Here is a 14,261-nt window from a genome sequence, read left to right as displayed (position 1 = left end):
TTCCTTACAATAAAATCGATAGAATAGAAAATATCTGCAGACTAAGATATGAAAAAAGTCTTAGCTCACTGTGCATCCTAACCATCTTGCTGCCTTCCCATATGTTGAGACTTTAAATGTATGGCTATTTTTGAAAGGCCAGATTTTCTGAGTGTCTCACTCTCTCTGTACAGAGCACCTTTTGAGGAAAGTATCGTTTATGTTGGTGATAGGGTGAAAGGGAAATCTTGAATTATCAGTCTGAAAGGTCAAAATTTATTCTGTGCTCAGATTTTTGTTGTCTGTCACAAATTTCTGAATTGAAATTTAAAACTGAAAATAATTAATCTTTCTATTGTGAATTCAGTGCAAGTGGTTGTAGTGGTAATTTTTTAAGCTTGTGCAACTTTGTTACTGTAATATCACTTTACACTATCTTTTAAAATGTAAATTAACAAAAAGCTGAGAATGATCAGAGCTGTGCTGAAAGTACTGGTGATACAGTGTGAGGAAAAAATGTAGATTTTTTTGTAATCTATTTTTCTCTAGAAGAGAATGTAAATAATTTAATGTTTATTGCTCTAATAATTGAAAGTTACATAAGTAGAGTTTTGTTTTTGTTAACTCCAAATATTCTTATAGATCTATTTCATTAAAAGAATAATTTCTATATATCTGCAAGGTGACTGATTTCCAAGATATCTGTGTTTTTATCAATAATTATTTTTATCAATGTTTGATAAATTCATTCAGTTATCTGCCAGTTCAGATTAAAATTATTTAAACTAAATATCTCCATGAACATTAGCTTTGTATTGTGTTTTTAGAACCTGGATAATTTAACCATTCAGATGACTCAGGAAGGTGCTGGATTAACCACCGCGCTGCGTGTCCTTTGCCATATTGCCTGCCCACCTCCCCCTCTTGAAGGTATGATACTTGATAGCATGGTAGCAAAAAGCAAATTGCTGGAGGAACTCAGCAGATTGAGCAGCATTTGTGGGGTGGGGAGAAGAAATTGCTGACATCTTGGTTAGAGACCCTGCGTCAAGACTGGGAGTTGAGAGGAAAGATAGCCAGTTATCTTCCACACTCAGTTGTGATGCACGGTCTTGACCTGAAATGCCAACAATTCTCCCCCCAACCCCCCACCCACCACAGATGCTGCTCAACTCACTGCATTCCTCTTGTTTTTTGTTCATATTCTGTATTCTTTTGTGTCTTCTTTTAACACTTTATTTATTTATACCAGCATGCTTTCTTAAAGCTACCTCATTTAAACAAAACTTGATTTTTATCTGTCTTAGTTAAAAATATTAAATGTTATCGTATCTTGCTGGTAACTTTAAGCAACATCCTTTACAACACTTTCAGATCCAGAAGTGTTTGTGACAGGGCTCCATTCATACTGGCAATAGAAATCCTGTGATTTTAATGCTTGCTATGATTAAACGATCTTTATATAAAATTGCAAGTTTCTAACCAATCAGTCTTAAAATGGATTTAACTCATTCAAGAAAGCTAATGGGCACTGAGCAAAATCATTTTAATTTTCTTTCAACAAGCTATATATTTTAACTTTTATTTTCCTTGCAAATAACTTGATATTTCTTTCACTAGGTCAGCAAAAAGATCTGAAGTGGAACCTTGCAGTTATTCAATTGTTTTCAGCAGAAGGAATGGATATATTTATTCGCATTCTGCAAAAACTAAACAGTGTCCTAATATTGCCCTGGAGGTTGCATGCAAACATGGGAACCACATTGCAGAGGATTATGATCCTTTCTATCACAAGATGCACCCTTTCTCTTTTAAAGGCAATGCTGACTGAACTTCTGAGGGGAGGGTCATTTGAATTTAAAGATGTACGTATTCCTGCTGTATTGGTTACCCTCCACATGGTCCTTTGCTCCATACCTTTATCTGGGCGACTGGACGATGAAGAACAAAAGATTCAAAATGACATAGTTGATATTCTACTTACTTTTACTCAAGGTGTTAATGAACAGGTCGCTTATTCTGAAGAGTCTCTAGCAAACAACACGTGGTCATTAATGTTAAAGGAAGTCCTTTCCTTTGTACTGAAAACGCCAGAAGGATTTTTCTCTGGAATGTTGCTACTTTCAGAACTTTTGCCTTTTCCATTGCCCATGCAAACAACACAGGTGAGATTCAGGATCTAAACTTGCATCTTGTTGTTGAACACTCACCAATGGTACACAGATCATTCCATGTTATAATTACTGACTTTGTTTATATGGGAAATGATCTGTTTGACTAGAAAATGTTTTATGCCTAGTTTGCTTAAGAAAATTAATTTCAAATGAAGTCAGTATTTGAAACATTGATCAAGAAACGGTAGTCGATGGAAACCTAAAAACAAAACCAGAAAATGCTGGACGTACTCAGCAGGTTAGGCAGCATGTGAAGGGCGAAACAGAATGAACATTTCAGGTCAGTGACCTTTCATCACAACAATTCTGATGAAAAACCATTGATCTGAAATGTTAACTTTGTTTTTCTTTCCACAGATGCTACATGAACTGTTTAGTATTTCAAGCATTTTCAGTTTTTATTTGAGACGGTGGGACACATTGACCAATAGATCCCATGTGGATCTAAATTCTAATCTGACTTGCAAATACTTAATGTCTATAAAAGGGAAGAAGAGCCAAAATGGCACCGATTGCTTCTGTTTTCTAGTTAGAGGTGGATTACAGTGGTAATGCCAAGAGTATCAAAAGTAATTTGTGTTATTTTGCCATTACTTTATTGATTTTGCTGAATTTAATATTCAGATTTTGTCTAATTAAGTGTAGGAAGTAAATATAAATTTGCCTTTGTTTTAGTCCAGTGACCTGAATGGTGGATGTACAAAAAGGAATTTTAAGGCAAGTAAATGAATGCTGTATTATTACTCCAACATTAGACTACCTTGTTGTTTTCTGTGATATCACAATTAGATGGCAACATCATAGAATTGTGTGTCTGTCCATTTAGAGGACACCTTAAAAATGGTAAATCATTAAGAATGCATATAAGCATTATTTCAACAAATTTTCTGTGGGAACAAAATAAAATCTGAGATTATGAATGAACCAACAGCAAAATTAAGGGCTCAGTAATTTCATTCAATGAACAGCTGGTGACATAAACTAGGAAAACTGAAATGAAAACAGAAAATGCTAGAAGCACTTAGCAGCTCAGGCAGCTTCTGTGGAAAGAGAAACAGGATTAATGTTTTGAGCTGAAGACCGTTCATCAGAATCGGGAGAGAAAAGTTAGGTTGCTGTTGCAGAGAGGTAGGGGAGGAATGGATAGGACCAAGGGAATATCTCTGATAAGGTGAGGCTAAGGTCGCCATGGTGATGAGTTGTTGATGAAGCCATTTGGTTGACAACCTAATGAAGGACATTAGGGGAAGACAAATCAAACAAAAGATCTTGTTGAAAAAACTGAAATTCAGGGCAGAGCTGTAGGAAGTGCCCAGCAGAATAAGCAGTGTTTAATAGAAAGAGAAAAATGAGTTAATATTTCATATGGATAACCTACATCAGAACTGGCCAATTTTGATACAATTAGGAAAAGTGAGTTATCTGAAATTGTGGAATTCAACATTGCATTATGAAGACTGCAGTTTGCTAAATTGAAGATAAGATTCTGTTCCCCAATCTGGTTTTGGGCCTCATTAGAGGAGGCAGGATGCCATGGGCAGATGGGTCTGAGTGGAAGTGAGCTGTTCTCTTACAATGTCAAAAGAGGCCAATAGACCCAACAAGTCCATGTGGCTGTCACATCAATCCAGTCCCCCTACTCATTTCCCTGTAATATATTCTCTCTTATTTGCCCACCAATTCTGATCTGATTCTCCCATCACCTACAATAGGGGTAAGTTACCTATAAAACCAGTATGTCTTTGCGATGTGGGAAGAAATAAGAGCACTAAGTGAAGCTTGTGGAGTCGCAGGGAACAGATGCAAATATGCACAGACAGTACCTAAGGTCAGGGTTGAACCTGGATCACTGGATTTGTGAGACCACAGTGCTACTTGCTGAGCCACTGTGCCACCCAGTGGAGATGTAAAGTGTTAGGCAACCGGAAGCTGACCTATCCTCTATGGTGAGAAAGATTTGAGAAGAGTGTTGGGGTGATGGCAGAGCCAGTCTGCACTGCGATTGTGTTTATTGTGGACCTTTGGTTAAGGTCACAGCTGGCATACTGTTATTTGGCAGATGTAAGGTGGAGTTGAATTTCTGTGGGCAGCCAAATTTTAGAAGGACTTGCCACAATTCCTCTCAGTTTTGAAGTCAAAAAAGGGCGCTAAGGTGTTGATACTGCTTCCTGCAATTCTCTTGGAGTTGATGTATGGTGAAGGTCATACCTAATCTGCCTCTAGATGGATGAAATCCACACTGCAGTTCAGTAGCAGTAATCCCTACCCTTCTTTGTTTCTGAGACATAGACTACCTACTGGAGGCACCTCACTGGAGAGGCAGCACAAACACTGTCTTTGCAAAATCCTTTTAATCCACATGCAGCACAAGTGAGCCAGCATCAGTATTCTCTTCCAGGCCTTCTGCCTCAGCACCGGGCCGTTAATTACATTCAGCTGGCTTTGATAGGCAGGTCATGTTTTTCACAGCCCCAACGCCATCCTCCGAAAACAGACGCACTATTCTGAGCTCTGTCATGGCAAGAGTGCCATGTACTTGGAGGAACTGTTCAAGGATGTTATCAGTCTCTGTGAAATAGTGTTAAATTCCATTGGACCCATGGGGATTCCTGGTCTATATCCTCCCAAAATGGAGCAAGGGTATCTGTATCGGCATTGAGAACCGCCAGTCATTCCAGGAGATATAGAAGCCCAGCCGTAAATGGCAAAAGCAGTGCACCAGCTCCTAAGCTGCCCATCTGTCCTGTTTGAGCAATCTCCTCTTCACCTTGCAGCAGGGTATGGTGAGATGGATATCTCGATTAAACATTTTCTTAACGTAACTGGGAGGATGACAACAGGTACAATGTTCTGAGATCTACTTTATATGCCATGTCACAGAAGTCTTCTTGCCACAATATTACCTGAAAAGAAATTTATTCATTAACGTTGCTGTTTGCTAATATTATGGTTTATCTTTTTAACTTTCGAGTGTGTTAAATATTTTTGTATTTTGTTTATTAACCACAGAAATTTCATTTTATTTAACAGCCAATTTCAGCAGAAGGTGTAGCTATTGCACTGAATACCCGAAAACTCTGGAGCATTCACCTTCAAATACAGGCAAAGTTTTTGCAAGAAATAGTACGTTCCAGCTTTGGATCCACCTGTCAGCCTTTACAACAGATTCTCAGACGTGTGTGTATGCAACTCTGTGATCTGGCTTCTCCCACAGCTCTTCTTATTTTGAGGACTGTATTAGATCTGATTATTGAAGAATTAAGCAGGTAATTTTTTTTTCGTGTGCTTCATGCAATTTTATCTGACTATAGTGATGTGGTTATCCGTTTAGTTCATGGAAGCTACCAAGAAATATTTCTAAAATTCTGAAAAAGCAACTTTGATTTGGAAGACAAAACAGAACACATTTTCTTAATGTCAGCAAAATTATATTTGGCGTCTTTTTAGACAGATAAGAAATTCTTTGTTACTATACTCAAATACTTTTCATCTCGCAGTCCTTTAGAAGGGAAAGACAAGACCCTCACTGCCCAAACTGCACGGCTGCTTGCATTACTGGATTCTTTAGCTTCCCACGGAGCTTGTAAGGCTGCTCTCCTGCATCTTTTAAGTGGAACAAGCAAGGGTGATGAGAGATTTGCAGAAGTATTTCGGGGGATGCTGGAATTGTTACGGACAGTGGTAGACAATGTACATCATCAGCATTGTGCTGAGTATGTTGCTTCTTTTATGCAGTCCCTCTGTGACCAGGTAATCTTTTATTTAAAAAGCTGAACCTTGACTCATCTTGCTTTTTATTTATTCTGGATATTTAAATAAAGATCCTTTTCCCACTGTTTGGAACAGTGCCTAGTTGTCAGAAACTATTACAAATCTCTACATTTGTGCTCATTCTGTAATGGCGATGTGGCAGTATTGGCGATTGCTGGCAGACACTAAACACTAGATGTAAACTTTTGTTTTCTGTGTTTCTTGCTGAACCTCTCAGACCAGAAAAGAGCAAAAATGTAATAAGTGACTTGTGAATAATGGTTTAGGATTTGTTCCTTAAAGTTGCTGCTATTTTGTTTCAAAATTAAATTTTGTATTTCAGAGAGCTCTTTTGACAGAGAAAAATGCAGATTAATTGGGTACAATATTTCTGCTCTGTCCTTTTGCCAAGTAGATCTCTCTCAAAGCAAAAAAAAATTAGATAAAAGCACTGACTGCTCAAAACCTGAATAAGTGTGAAGGCTGAAAATAGGGGTCAAATATCTGTGGAGAGAGAAACAGAAGTAACACTTCATTTTAATGATCAACACACACAAGATGCTGGAGGAACACAGCAGGTCAGGCAGTATCTGTGGAGGGAAATGAACAGTCAACATTCATTCCTTCCACCCTCACCTGGATTCACCTATCACCTGCCAGCTGATTCTCCTCCCTCTCACCCCACCCTGTTATTCTGGATTTTGCCCTCTTTCTATCCAGTCCTGATGAACGGTCTCGGCCCAAAACATCGACTGTTCATTTCCCTCCATAGATGCTGCCCGACCTGCTGAGTTCCTGTAACATCTTCCTGAGAACCAGTTCCTGTGTGCTGCTCTAGATTTCCAGCATCTTCAGTCTTGTGTCTTCATTCTGATGATCTTTGAGTTATGATGACAGGTCAGCAACCTGAAGCATGAACTCTCTTTTCCTGTCCACAGTTGCTGCCTGAACTATTGAGTAATTATTTTTATTGCTGTTTTTTTTAATTCCATTTCCTGTAAGGCTTTTAGGGAAAAAGCATAAATTTATTAAGTTTCACAGTTGTGTCAGTCTGAAAATATGGTGTTCTCTTTGGCACATTGGCTGATATATCTGATTTACCTTGGCTAATCGCTATTTTTCTGACTAAATTAATTTAAATTAAATTTAAAAAAAATTTTTATTTACAGCGTGGTAACAGGCCCTTCCGGCCCAATGAGTCCACGCGCCCATTTTAAACCCAATTAACCTACCCGTACGTCTTTGCAATGTGGGAGGAAACCGGAGCACCCGGAGGAAACGCACGCAGGCACGGGAGAACGTACAAACTCCTTACAGACAGCGACGGGAATCGAACCCCAATCACTGGTGCTGTAATAGCATTGCGCTAACCGCAATGCTACCGTGCCGCTCAAGTCCTTGCACAGTCCTTCTTGGCTCTGACTGCTGGTTCTTCTGCAGCAAATACCTTTGGCGACAAGACAGAAAATAAGAATTTGTTTTTCATATTGCACTTGTTAATGTAAATTTGGTTATTTCTTCAGTTGCCGTTATTAGTTAGCCCTACAATAAGGAGGTCAATTTGAGTGTACTGTTTGAAATGATGGCTTTAATGCAAGTAGAATAAAAGCTGTCAACGGTGTTCTGATACTTTTTTTATTCTCACCATCTTTGCAGGACATTTCGTTGATCTTGAATAATTCAGCTGAGGGATCTAGTTCTGACCTGGAGCAGCTGTCCAATTCCCTGCCAAGTGGAGAGTTTTTGTCATCAATTTGTGATACTTTCTTGCAAGCACTGGCTAATAATGAGACCACATATACCACAGTTCTTACCTGCCTCAGGACTATGATATTTTTAACAGAACATGAATATGGCTTTTTCTATTTGAAGAGGTAATGTTCTTAGAAGCAATTTCAAATGTTTTATTTTAATAATATTAAGCTGCCAGTTAAGAAGATGGCATGCAGTGGATTTGATCTGAGTAAGCTTCTAATGAGGTGAAGAATTTTATTCCATTTGAAAGAATCTTAGTTCTGCAATACTTGAGGACTAAAATAATATGCTGGTTATTGTGAAGACATATTATCCTGTTTGCTTCTATACAATACAAACAAACAGGAGAATCCAATTTATCCTGTTTGGATCATCCAGTTACCTCAGAAGATGAGTCTTAATTCCAAAATAGGTTGTGGGACTGGTTTTACCTGGAATAATTAACAATTCCGCTTAGTTTTAGGTCTTGATCCCATTGTGAGCAGTTATGGGCCCCATATCTAATGTGCTGGCGTTGGAGAGGATCCAGAGGAGATTCATGAGAATGATCCCAGGGATAAAAGAGTTAGTGTATGAGGAGTGTTTGATGGTTCTGGGCCTGTTGCTGGAGTTTAGAAGGATGAGGGGGGATCTCATTGAAACCTACCGAAAATTGAAAGGCCTGGATAGAGTGGATGTGGAGAGGATGTTTCCAGTAGTGCGAGAGCCTAGGTCCAGAGGGCACGGGCTCAGAATAGGACGTCCCTTTAGAACAGAGATGAAGAGGAATTTCTTTGGCCAGAGGGTGGTGAATCTGTGGAATTCATTGCCACAGAGGGCTGTGGAGGCCAAGTCATTGGGTGTACTTAAAGTGGAGGTTGATAGGTTCTTGATTAGTAAGGGTGTCAAAGGTTACGGGGAGAAGGCAGGAGAAAAGGGTTGAGAGGGAAAAATAAATCAGCCATGATCGAATGGTGGAGTAGACTCAATGGGCCGAATTGCCTAATTCTGCTCTTATGGTCTTATAATGGATACGTTTGTAGAATGCTTTAGGATGATCTGAAAATTGTCAGACACGTTTGGACAGTTTATAGACAGTGTAAAATACCAAATCGGATCATGGGCAAGCCAAAACTCTGCTATAACATTAACATTTATTGCCTGAAGACAAAATGGAGATTGTACATTTTGAAACCGTATTTGCCAATTCATTTTGAAATATCTGCTTTAAAAAAAACTATTTGAATATTCTTTAGGCCAACAAGTATTATCTAAAGTTACATAAACTGCATTTTAGTTTTCCATTATTTTGTGAGTTATGGCCTAATTTGTGAATAGCATTATAGTTTTTGATTATTGTTTCATTGGTGAAATATTTTTTGTAGTTTGCTGAATTATCTGTTACTGACTTCAAATATTTTAAAGTTGAGAGTTCATGGCGATTTGAATGAATGGTATAAGTTTAAGATGAGGGCAGGAGGCAAACGAGGAACACTAAATATGGGCTTCTAGTCATCTTCCCCATGTTCTGAGATGGCTGCTGCAGTAATGGTCATCGCTTTATCTTCCTGGAATGTTAGCCTTTGGTGCTCTGCTTATACATGGTAGCTTGCAGTTGCTGGTGCTGATTTTACACCATATTCTCTTGCAAGAGTATGAGGGAAAACTGTACAATATGTTTGGATACCTCATTAGGGTTTGACTCCTCCTTTTGATCCTTTGATTGCTGCCATTTTAGACTTCAATGGTATCCAGAGAGCTTTCTGGCAGCCAATAGATCAAGGACCTCTTTTACTTCACCCTATTTACCAAAGTCTATAGAGCCAGATCAAAAAATTGAGGAGCAAGAAACAACCTACTGGGTGGACCTGCTGAGTTCCTCCAGCAGTTTGTTTTTTGCTCCAGATACCAACATCTGAGGTCTATTGTATCCCCAAAAAATTGAGGCACCCAGTTCAACTAGTTGTCTGCCATTCCTTTGAGAAAACTGTCATAGTTTAGAATGATTTCCAATATACTACAACTTTAAGAGAGGCTGACATGGCTTTAGTTTGCATTAGCTATCTGGAACTGATGCTAGGCTTAACAAACAAGATGCTGGAGGAACTCATTGGGCCAGGCATCATCTGTGGAGGGAAATAGACTGTCCCTGTTGCTCCAGATTTCAGCATCTGCACTCTCTTGCATCTCCTGATACTAGGCTTTGCAGTTGTGCCTTAACATTAGCTTAGTGTTTGCTGAAAGCATGAATTTTTATGTGTATCCTGATCCAGGTCAATGGGCATCGGTTAAATGTGCATCATAATCCTAGCATCAGATTTACTGTGCTATCCTGGTTAGTTCCTACAGAGTTAAATCAGGAAGTGCAAGTTGAAATAATTAATTATTTATAAAAGCATGTATGGAAACAAAAGTAAAGTGAGGGAAAGAAAGACGGAATCAGGGAAATTTAAGAAAAATAATTTTAAAAAGTTAATTCTTTTAAGTTAAGGATAATTTGGGTTATCCATAATTGTGTGGAAGACTTCAACTTTAGCCAAAGATCTTTTGCAAGTTCAATGTTACCTCCTTGATTTTGTATTCAACATCTCTTGATACAAAACCAAGTTTGACATCTTGCTGTAACTCTCTTGTTTGCGCTAACCTTTGATGCATGAAACTTCACATTGAGGTTGGTCCATTGCTTTCCCTTTCACTGTTTAAAATAGCATATGCTTCTACACTTGTGTATCAGTTGTCTTCTTATTCTGTTAGTATATCTGTGCACCTTTACAGTTTTCCACATTTCTTGATAATTTTTGCTGTAGCTCAATCCCCAAAACTTGGTGCCCTCAGCAAATATTATCAGTGTTCTCTGAACTCTTGCATCAAAATGACTTATCTGTAAAAATGAACATCCCCAGCACCACCTCCGTGGAAACCCTCAACAAACATTCCATTCTGAAAAGCTTCCTTTTAGCCTCTTCCTTTGCTTTTCAACATCCACCTGCCTCTTGTTCCATATTTCCAATATCCGTCCTTATCTTTGTCTTAAGGGGTTCTGATTCAAATACTGATTGAAAATGTACATTAACAACATCTATTGCATCTCTTGAATGAGAGAGAAAACAGTGCGTGTCATTTATGTGGATTTATGCTGTATAATCCACAAAAATGACACGCACTGCATTCTCTCCCATTCAAGAGAAGCGATAGATGTTGTTAACTGACATATATAATGATAAATGTACCCAAAAGGGTCATTATCATAATTAGAACTTGTTAATCTTGCCACAGTTTAAGCTTACTCAAAAATCTTGTTTAGGTGGCCCTATGTGAAAGAATAAATCATGAAAAAGCTTGATTATGAACATGTAATTAGTCTACATGTTTTTAATTTTTTCCCTTCAAATAGTGCTTTGAGGCAATTTAATAACGCCCTCTATTCTCTGCTAAACCGTGTGGTTCATAACTTCAACAAAGAAATGGCTGAGTTGGCTTCCTCATTGCTGGATTTTCTGCGGCAGATCATAAATACAGACGGTTTGGTAAGTGGTAAATATATTTTGTTTTATCAATACAACAGCTTACAAAAAGGGATTGCAACAATTATATATTTAGAGTTGTGTCTCTTTATAATGTGGCATAATATTTGTAATATCTTACTATAAAATCAGAGTATTCCGACCTTTACTGTTTGGGGTTTGGATAATTATACATTTACACATTTGAAGCATCTTGGATCAAATTGTGTTGGAGCAACAGTTAGGTTATATAAGATAAGATATCTTTATTAGTCACATGTATATTGAAACACAGTGAAATGCACGTTTTGCGTAGTGTTCTGGAGGCAGCCTGCAAGTATCGCCACGCTTCCAGTGCCAACATAGCATGCCCACAACTTTCTAACTCGTATGTCTTTGGATTGTGGGAGGAAACCGGAGCACCCGGTGGAAACCCACGCAGACACGGGGAGAATGTACAAACTCGTTATGGGCAGCAGACGGAATTGAACCCGGGTCGCTGGTGCTGTAATAGCAGTTACGCTAACTGCTACACTACCATGCCTGTGATCTTATAACCACAAAGACATTAGGTGCTTGTGTTCAATTTGTTGGACAAGCTTTTGGGTTGTTTTCTGCCCTATTTCCCCTAATGCCCTCTCTAAACTTGTATTGCTCTTGAGAGCCACTTTCTGCTCCTCAGCTCAGTTCTCATTAAACTGCTGAATGGTCTTGTAGTGTCCTGTTAGCATTGTTAATGGTTCCCACTCAGATACAATCTCCCTCTACTATTTTTACTTTTGTCCTCAAAAACTGACCTTTAACACTCTTTGCAAAATACCATCCGTCTTAAATATCCCTTTCCTCTCCAAGATCCCTGAACATGCTGTTCCTTTCCCAACCATGTTATTGCATTGATTTCTTGTGGACTCTCCCAAAAAGCCACCTGCAGACCCTTTCTATCTTTCAGCTGTTTGCTGTTTCTTGGCAATCTCATCTGAAAACACAATGCCAGATACCACAAATACGGACAACAAACATGACTACAAATTTTATTCTCTAATCACTGAATCTATTTCTCTTTGGTTTATCTGGTTCAGTGTCAACTATTATTTGGCAATACTCCTATGAAATGCCTTGGATATTTTACTACATTATATAACTATTTAAATATAGATTATATTTTGAAATTGTTTTATATTTAGTTTGCATTTATTGTATTTAATGTTTATTGTCAAGATATGTGCCTCCCATTTGTAATATCTCAAATACTGCTTTTCATGTGTTTATAAAGATTCTGTTCTTACTTCTGTCTGTATATTGATTGATTTCCATTATTTCAGCTCAAAGAGCATTAATTTTATAATTTTATCATCTATAAAAATTGTTTCACCATGGAGATGCTAAACTAGTGTAAATCAAATATCAGAATCTAAATTGGCTTCCAAGTCAAAAACATTGAGAGACCTTTCATCAAGGGTATCAATTAATTCAAAGCTGATCTCCGGTTATAATTTGCACAGTTAATTTAAGGCTAGTTTTCCTAAAAATGCCAAACTACTTTTAAGCCTTGCACAGAATTGCTCTACTCATTTAAATCACTTAGTTAAATACTTCAAAAATGACTTTAATCTTGCATCATTTGTGTTAAATGTACATAAACAATATTTACTTTTTATAGATTTGCTCTTTCAATGGATTCACCATTTCTATTAAAAATAACTTTTCTTTCTTGCAATCCAGAAATTGTATTTTTATATAAGCATTATAGTTTTTTTTTCAAAGTTGTGCAATATTTGGCTTGATAATGACCCTAAAAAATTGGCATTTTACTTGTCAAATTAATTTGCTGTCCTGATAAAATATGGAGTAATAGCAAGAAACATTTAAGCTCATTAAATGCGTACATAATGAAGCAGAAAATAAATTTATTAATGGACAGTTTCTTCAATTGTGATTCTCGTTTTTATTCCTCAACTGTCAAATTGTTTCCAGAAGAACAAAGTTAACTGAATGCATGAAGAGATTGGCTAAGGACAACAAAAAGTGCTTTCAGAATTTAAGAACTCTTGCTATTTGCATAAATCCTACCATTAGTTGCTTGAATCAGAATCAATGTAAACTTTGGGTTTAATCAGTTGGGAATGAAGGCATTTGGTCCATCTGGTTAATAAAATCTGCTCTGATGATATCAATATTTTGTAAATTTTTTCTGGTATTAAAATAAATTATGTATGATATTATTGGAACTGGCTAATTTGAGAGAGACTAAAATTATTGAGAAAGTATTATGTTTTGGAAAAACAGTACTTCTCTGGGTTGAAGTACATTAAATCAATTTTTGATAAGTTTGGTTCATAGATGCTTGTAATTGTCTCATAGGCCAGCTGTGGAGAGGAAGGTGGTCCTATGGAGGTGGATGGGCTCCAGACTCCCCGATCTTCAGCACTCAGTGCTGCAGAAGTGAAACAGCTGTTAAAGTGGAAGGAATCTACTGATGATCACTTGCTGTTTGAACTTGATAAAGTTCTAACGGTATGATTTTCTGAGTTTTTTTTTTCAGATTTTCTTTGACAGCAAGGCATCTGTGTTTAAATATTGAAATGATAGCAATGTAAACTGCTATATATGTATTTCTCATGAAAATTACATGTCATTTATCTTGAGCTTAATGAAACTCTGTGACATCATCATAGGAAAGTAGGAATTGTCATATGGAATATGTTGTTCTTTCCTGGATAGTTATTAAATGGCTGCCAATTGCTTATTGCTTTAGTTCTCCATCTTATGGATGGTAGAGAAATGGGGGGTTATGTGGGAGGGAAGGATTAGATAGATATTAGAACAGGATAAAATGTCAATACAGAATCATGGGCCGAAGCGCTTGTACTGTGCTGTAATGTTCTATGTCTTATTCCTATGCTGATCTCTCTGTCTGTGCAGTTCCAACAATGAACAGTGTAGGCTTGAGGATAAACAATGAATTTTTTTTTGGCTAGGCACATGGTAGCCCTTAGGATTCTTTACAGCCACCCTCCTATAACATTAACTTAGTTTCTCTCTAAGTTGATGCCTGACCTGCTTGGTTTTACCAGCATTCTCTCTTGTTTCAGATTCCCAGCATTTGCTTGTTCTGTCTGAA

The 14,261-nt window shown here is 37.6% G+C and overlaps 1 protein-coding gene across 6 annotated transcripts in view; it reads left to right on the top strand.

Annotated features, from left to right (window-relative positions):
- virma (vir like m6A methyltransferase associated) overlaps positions 1–14,261 on the top strand; it is a 64,741-nt gene that overhangs the window by 32,852 nt on the left and 17,628 nt on the right. For 4 of the 6 annotated variants that reach the window (XM_052022693.1, XM_052022689.1, XM_052022690.1 and 1 more), the window contains exons 12-19: positions 807–909; positions 1,600–2,144; positions 2,829–2,870; positions 5,184–5,419; positions 5,651–5,903; positions 7,560–7,777; positions 11,032–11,164; positions 13,502–13,654. In XM_052022693.1, the coding sequence (XP_051878653.1) occupies positions 807–909; positions 1,600–2,144; positions 2,829–2,870; positions 5,184–5,419; positions 5,651–5,903; positions 7,560–7,777; positions 11,032–11,164; positions 13,502–13,654 (1,683 nt within the window). The remainder of the gene's footprint in view (positions 1–806; positions 910–1,599; positions 2,145–2,828; positions 2,871–5,183; positions 5,420–5,650; positions 5,904–7,559; positions 7,778–11,031; positions 11,165–13,501; positions 13,655–14,261) is intronic. The other 2 variants (XM_052022694.1, XM_052022691.1) reach the window with 1 other exon arrangement.

This window comes from Pristis pectinata, chromosome 9, assembly GCF_009764475.1.
Source record: "Pristis pectinata isolate sPriPec2 chromosome 9, sPriPec2.1.pri, whole genome shotgun sequence".
Classification (NCBI taxonomy): domain Eukaryota; kingdom Metazoa; phylum Chordata; class Chondrichthyes; order Rhinopristiformes; family Pristidae; genus Pristis; species Pristis pectinata.
The sequence above is the reverse complement of the archived record's forward strand: the minus strand, read 5'-3'. Positions and strand labels throughout refer to the sequence as shown.